General features: G+C 48.1%; 1 protein-coding gene across 1 annotated transcript in view; it reads right to left on the bottom strand.

Moving 5' to 3' along the window:
- Ube2z (ubiquitin conjugating enzyme E2 Z) overlaps nucleotides 1–495 on the bottom strand; it is a 19646-nt gene extending 19151 nt beyond the window's left edge. Inside the window, exon 1 of the mRNA XM_008838296.3 lies at nucleotides 89–495. Within this exon, the coding sequence (XP_008836518.1) occupies nucleotides 89–411 (323 nt within the window). The 5' untranslated portion in view covers nucleotides 412–495. The remainder of the gene's footprint in view (nucleotides 1–88) is intronic.
- Nucleotides 496–7539: the final 7044 nt, after the last annotated feature.

Below are 7539 nucleotides of genomic sequence, written 5' to 3'. Positions count from 1 at the left end.
GTGAGCTACTGTGGGGGAGGGTGGGGGGCGGGGAAGGTCGAGCCCCGGAGCTCGCGGCTGAGGCAAGGGAGGAAAAACCCCGGCTCACCGCTTGATCCGGAGTAGACACTGCGGCGCGGTTCGCTCGCCGTCCCAGTCAGAGCTGAGCGTGGGGTCCCAGTGGCTAAGGAGCGCGGCCCCGTGGGCAGCGGCCGACGGCGGGAGCCCCGGCAGTGGAGCCAGGCCGCTCCCCGGTCCCCCGGCCCCGCCCGCCGCCGCCGCAGCCGCCCACACATCCGGCAGGAAAGGCGGCCCGAAGCCGCCGCCGCTCCCGCTAACGCCGACCACGCCGGCAACACCACTAGCCCCCGGGCCTGCCGCCCCGGCGCCCGCCGTTGCCGTCGCCGCCTCCTCAGTCGGACTCTCCGCCATCGCTGCTTCGCTTCCGGGACTGCTCAGCAGCACGTCCGCCGACCAGAGCGGCCGCTGCTCCAGCACCACCGAGAGCCGGGCCAGAGTGTCCCCACCCTCTGCTTCCAGAACCCGGCCGGCGCTGGCTCCGCCCACCTCCTCCCCGACCAGCGAGAGGCCTACTGCCAGAGCGTCCACCCGCGGTCCTCCGGGGTGGGGAGGGGGAGCTAGCGGCCCCTGAGGCTGCTGGGCCCCCGCGGGTTCTGCGTTGCGCTAGAAGGCTTCACGCTCAAGTGTTGCTGTTGGGGGAGAGAGTTCAGAGAAGGTCGTTGGAGAGCCCATTGGAGGAGAGGAACCCCAGATGAGCTCCTGGGGCAGGCTGGAGTCCAGAGAGGGGTAGGACGAGCTTCGGGCCTGCTTGCGCCTGTCCACCCAGGACAGACTGCTGTTGCCCCCTGCCCCCGGCTATACCAAGAGGGAGAGGAATCAGAACCCAAGGAAGAAACCCACCTCATCTCAGTTTATTCAGCGTTTATTTATGAAGGCCTGCCAAAGGCCAGGTGCTGTTGCTGGGCCTTGCCCTGGACATAATGAAACAGAAATAGACGGAAGAGGGAAGCAAAATCAAGTTTGACTTCAAGCTCAGTACCCTTTCTTCCTGCTAATCCTTGAATATACAGGAATTAAGGGAATGAAACTCCGAATTTCTTAAGGCTTTCTTGAGATCTGTGATTTAAAAAAAAAAAATTCTATGCCTAAGAAAAAAAGGCCTTCAAAACAAAACCCTTTTCCTAACAAGAAGAGTGTGTGTGTGTGTGTGTGTATGTATGTGTGTGTGTGTGTGTAGAGAGAGAGAGAGAGAGTTTTGCCTGGAAGCTAGTGGTGGTACATGATTTAGTATTTAGATGACACCCAACTGGACTGAGGCAGCACTCATAACAAACATTGATATTTCTACAGCAGAATGTATGAATTTTATTTTATTTATTTGGAGACATAGTAATAAAACCTGCCATGCAGACCAGGCTGGCCTTGAATTCACAGAGATCTGCCTGTCTCTGCCTCCTGAGTGCTGGGATTAAAGTCATGCACCATTAGACCAGACTTTTTTTTTTTTTTTGAGACAGGGTCTCCATACATAGGCCATGCTGACCTCCAACTTTAGAGCTGCTTACCCCAGCTTCTCCAGTCCTGAGATAACCTGCATATACCCCCACACCCAACTGACTATTCATACTAACTTCAGTACATTTGTGAATATTCATGCTAAAACAAATGACTTCACTTTGGATTACATTTCCCCCACCCTCATTTTTCCCCCAATAAATCTGGCTCGTGTGGTGATACATCAGTAATTACAGCACTGGGGAAGCTGAGGCAAGAGGATCATGAGTTCCAGGATAGTTGGGTGCACAAAGTGAGTTCAAGGCCAGCCTCTGCTACAAAGGGACACCCTGTCTCAAAAAAACAAAAACAAATGAAAAGCCTGAGTTTTAGAATTTTGTGATTTTTCTCTAATGGACTATGGATTTGAATGATAATAACCAACATCTTATTTTTTTTACCTGCCATTAATTGAGTGCTTAATATCAGGCACTTTTTAATCTGCTTTGTCTATGTTGTATGAGTTTTACTTGCATGTATGTAAGTGCACTGTGTGTTCAATGCCTGCAGAGGACAGAAGAGGGCAGTGGATGCCTTGGAGTTGTTAAACACCGTGGGTGCTGGGAACTGAACCTAAGTCCTCTGCAAGAGCAACCAGTGCTCTTAACTGCTGGGGCATTTCTCCAGCCCCTATCTGCTTTGTCTTATTTATTCCTTTCACCAATTCAATGATGTAAGGTCTATTATTAATCTGTTCTGACAAATGGAAAAACAGGTATACAGAAGTTCAGTCACTTACATGGGGTCACACTGAGAACAAGTAGCAGAACTGGAGCTATACGCTAACTGCTTCTGATGCCAGAGAACAAGTTCAGACCACTGTGTGCCACTGTCACTGCTTCAACACGCTCCACACTTCATTTTACCTTGTAATTTTACTAATTATGGTCCTTTGGTATGTGTTGCTCTGCCCCATGCCCTCTAAACCACACACACACACACACACACACACACACACACACACACACACACACCATTGGAGCTTTAGGGTGTTATCTGTGAATTCAGTACAGGGCTTAGCATAATGCATTTTATTTAGTTAACATAAAATAAAAAATCACTACAGGACTGGAGAGATTGAACATGTACTGTTCTTTCAGAGGACCTGAGTTCAAGTCCCAGCATCCAAATCCTGTGGCTCACAACAGCTTGTAACTCTAGCATCTGGAGGCTCCTACTCTGGCTTTCTGGCTTCTGTGGGAGCCTGTGTTCACACACAGTCACACACATATACACATTAAAAATTTTAAAATAAATTTGGTGTGGTGACACCTGTAATCCCAGCACTCAGGAGGCAGAGGCAGGTGGATTTCTGAATTTGAGGCCAGCCTGATTTACTCTTATGTCATAAATTCCAGGCAAGCCAGGGATACACAGTGAGACCCTGTCTCAAAAGTAAATAAAATTTTTTAGTCTCTAAAAAAGCAATCAATGCAATATCTTATATAGGTTTCGTGTTTTATTGATAAGTGTTTTTGTTTTGGTTTGATTTTTTAGACAGTTCCACTGTGAAACCCTGGCTATCCTGAATTTACTCTGTAAACCAGGTTATGATCGAACTCTGAGCAGCTCTCCTGCCTCTGCCTCTTGAGTGCCAGGATTCCAGGCATGTGCCGCCATGTCCAGCTTTTGTTTTGTTTTTGAGATAGGGTCTCACCCTAACCCAGGCTGGCCTCAACCAACCAATCTGGCTCTACTTTCTGAGTACTGGAATTAGGAAGTATGTATGTTCCAGCAAGTGTAGCTTGTGCCCCATAATAAAGATGCTAGGATGTATAGATGGCTCAGTGGATAAAATGCTTGCTGTGCAAATGTGAGGACCTGAGTTTGGGTCCCCAGAGCCCACGTAAAGCTGGATGTAGTAACATTTGTGTATAATCCCAGCATTGCCACTGGGAGAATCCTGGGAAGCTCACTGGACAGCTAGCCTGGTGTACACAGCGGCCATCGGAGAGACCCTGTCTCAAATAGGGTGGCAGGTGTGGTCCAACACCAGAGGGCAACCTCTGATCTCTACATGTCATAACGTGTGTGCTCTCATTCACACACATGAACACACATTCAAATGTGAGTGCATACACACACAAAGATTAAGATGCTAGGATATCTGTGAATGGTTAATAAACAACTAACTGTTGCCTCTCAATGGTTTGAATTATGGACAAGGTGGATGAAAAGGAATTTATTTTCTGGTGTCTTTTGGTGTTGTGTGTCATTACATGTTCAAACTGTATGTTCTGTTCACATTAAAGGATATTTATTTATTTGGTCTTTTTGAGACAGGGTCTCTCTGTAGCTCTAGCTAGCCTGGAACTTGCTATGTAGATCAGGCTGGCCTTGATCTCACAGATAGCTGCCTGCCTCTGCCTCCAAAGTGCTGGTATTAAAAGCATGTGCCACCACTCCTGGCACTACATTAAAGGACTGCAGGGGAGACTGGCAAGGCAGGAATATCACTTGAGCTCCAGAGTTGGAGTCCAGTCTGGGCAGAGAGTGGGGTATTGCTGTGACAGACCTGACCTTGGTATTTTTAGGAGGATTGTGGAAGCGTTCTGAACTTTGAGTGCTCAGTTTGTTGTAGAGCTTGGAACAGTTATGTTGAAAGATTTGTGAACAATGGAGGCCTGGCTAGTGAAGCTTCAAAGGGAAGCAGAGACTATTGGGGCTGTTTGTGTGATATTTGGAATTGAGAATCTGTGGGTTCTGGTCAGCTGGGGCTGAAGAATCAGCTGTGATTAAGAAGAGACCAGAACCTGAAGTAAAATCTTTGCTTTACTGGGACAATTGATGCTGGTTAGCTGGGGCTGAAAAAACAGCTGTAAGTAACAAGAGACCAGCATCACTGTGGTGGAGTCTTCTGGGAGGTATTTCCTCAGGGGCCGCACACAGAGGGGACCTGAACCTCTGTCTCTAGCTGGAAGCAGGACTTGGTAATGTGTAAGAGTCTCCTGCATGGTTCTCGTGTTGAAAGTGTGAAGGAGTCACAGAAAGCAGCTGACGCTGGCACTCTGAGAGGCCAGGAAAGGCCGTAGGTGAAAGTGCAGCTTCAGTTGCAGTGAAGACCCCAGGATTGAAGGGGTCATGGAGAGAATCTGAGGCTTTGTACCCGGAGAGGCCAGAAGAGGCCACTGGTGAGGGTGCAGCCTCTGCCTCATAAAGAAAAAAGCATGGTTGCTGACCTCTGTAATCCTGGTACTTGGCAAGGATCCCCTTGAATTCCAGATGCCTGGACTACAGAGACCTTGTATCACACAAATAAATTCAGAATTTCACTTGGTTTCTACTTAATTAGGTATATGTGTGTGGATATATGCACATCAGTACAGGTGCCCACAGAGGCTGGAGGTATTAGATTTCCCTTGGAACTGGAGTTACACGCGGTTATGAGCTGCCCTATGTGGGTGCTGGGAACTGAACTTGGGTCCTCTGCCAAGAGCAATATGTACTCATATCCAGTAGCCATCTCTTTGGCCCTAGTTTTTATTTAGTAGTCAATACACACACACACTACTCCATAGCTCCTGCTGGGCTCCAGTCGCAAAGGCACAAAGCTAGCCTGGGGGGTGAAGGACTCCTCAGTGGGTTCTTACTGCTATGACTCTTCCCCTCCCTCCCTCTTGCTATGGAACCTAGATAGGCCTTAGCTCCTGGTATACTAGGATTATAGATGTGTATCACCATGCCTGGCTAAAACATTGTTTTCAAATTCAAGTGATGAATAACCATAAAATGATTACTTTAGATTCAGAAAAAAAAGGTTCCATTTTTTTTGTTGGTTTTGGTTTGTGAGACAGTTTCACTGTAACCCAGGCTAGCCTTGAACCTGAAAGGGTCCTCCCTGCTTTAACCTCTCAAGTGCTAGAGAACAGGCATGTGCCAGCATGTTTGTCCAGTTTAAGAGATTGGGTTTTTAGGCCAGATGTGGTGGTACAGCACTGTAATCCCAGCTCTTGGGAGGTAGAGGTAGGAGGATCGGGAATTCAAGGTCATCCTGAGCTATGTATTCTTTTCTTAAAATTCTTAAAAACATTATTTTTATTTTATGTGTAAGCGTGTATTGCCTGCATGTAGGTAAGTGCACCCGTGTTGTGCAATGCCCTCGGAGAACAGAAGAGACTGTCAGATTCCCTGGGACAACAGAGTGGTTAGCTGCCATGTGGGTGCTGGGATTTGAACCAGGGTCTTATGAAAGAACAATTAGTGTTCTTAACTGATGAGCCATCTCTCCAGTCCCAAGCTATATATTCGCCATCTCTCCAGTCCCAAGCTATATATTCTTGAGGCCAGGCTGAGCTACATGAGACCCTCTCGCCACATCCCTCCACCTCCAAAATTAGTTTGCCTTTTTCCTTTCCTTTGGGTCTTTTTGAAACAGGGTCTCCATGTAGCCCCAGCTGGCCTGGAACTGGCTATGTAGATCTGCCTGTCTCTGCCTCCCGAGCAGCCTGGGAATAAAAGCATGCACCAGCACACCTAGCCAAAAATTAGTTTTTATTTTTATTTTTTTATTTTATGTGTATGCATGTAGGTAAGTGCACCCGTGCCCTACAGTGCCCTCAGGGAACAGAAGAGACTGTCAGATCCCCTGGAACTGGAGTTACGGACAGTTGTTAGTTGCCATGTGGGTGCTGGGATTCGAACCCAGGTCTTCTGTATTGGTCTTTTTGAGACAGGGTCTCCCTGTAGCCCTAGCTGTTCTGGAACTATGTAGACCAGGCTGGCCTTGAACTCACAGAGCTCCTCCTGCCTCCGCCTCCTGAGCGCTGGGATTAAAGGTGTGCGCCACCACTCTCCAGCCCCCACTTGATGATACTTTTTTTACTTGCAATACTCTTCCCCCTCCACTCCACCAGAAATCCTAGTTATTTAACCTCCCTGAACTCCCACGCCTCACGGTAAAACTTGGACAACACGGCAGCTACTAAGTTGGAATTGTATTTTCTCTGCCAAGCCTTAACATTTCCAGGCATCATCTTATTAATTAGTTTTAATTACTCCTGCCTCTGGTTCTTATGGCTGATTATTCATGCCTTTTTTTAATAGCACACATTACTTTTTATTTTAATTGCTTGATTACTCATGCCTGGCTATTTAGTGAGGGCTTCCTTTAGGGCAGGAAGCACATGAGGCACCTGTCTTCATAGTTCTAGGGCTTGACATTCAGTGGATGCTGCACAAAGCAAGCAGAATGAACACGAGGCCAATCACAGATGCCATTGGCCCTTCCACTGGCCAGAGGTGCTGTTCCTCCTCCTCCTCCCACTCTTCCTCCTTTTCCTCCCTCTACTCCTCCTCCCAGTTCTCCTCATTCCCCCGGACCCCCACATGTTTTCAGTGCTGAGCCAAGCCTGTGCAAAGAACCTTCAAGTCAAGGCCTGAAGGGCTACCAAGGATAGTGGCTGCTTACAGGGCTAACCCATCACCACCTTAGGTACTATGGAGGATTTAGTGAGGGTAGAATAAACATGATGAGAGAAGGGGCAAACACATGGTAAGCTGGCAAACTTCCTCCAGTGCTCACAGACTTTTTCAAAGGCAACACCTGGCTACTTTCCACAGGAAGCTTGCCAGAGGGTGATGTATGCTTTCTGGACCATTTCCATGCCCTCTGGGAATGGCTGGCAGCTGAGCCAGCTTCCCATAGGAACCCAGCTCCAAACTTCTCTTTCCTCCCCAGTGGCCAGCTATGTCCACACTGGGCCAACAAAATTTGGTAGCACTTTGCTGATGGAGGTAGGTGTCCTCCTCAAAGGATGGGTTGACATGGGTTCTTGAATATAGATTACTGCTGTGCCCTTCTGAAAAGATGCACCATTAGGATTCTTCTTTCCCTTCCCAGGGGTGTGTGTACCACTGCTGTCTGAGGGCACTCTTTCCCACCTGGGGCCCAGGCTTTAGTCTTGGTGCAATGCCAGGAATACATGAAACTTCTCCTAGCAGGTCATAAGTTCTGAACTAAGGAAAAAACAAAAAATCAGAACTTAG

Source organism: Nannospalax galili, unplaced genomic scaffold, assembly GCF_000622305.1.
Source record: "Nannospalax galili isolate Female #2095 unplaced genomic scaffold, S.galili_v1.0 scaffold95, whole genome shotgun sequence".
NCBI lineage: Eukaryota > Metazoa > Chordata > Mammalia > Rodentia > Spalacidae > Nannospalax > Nannospalax galili.
Note: the sequence above shows the minus strand (reverse complement) of the source record. Positions and strands in the feature narration are given on the sequence as shown.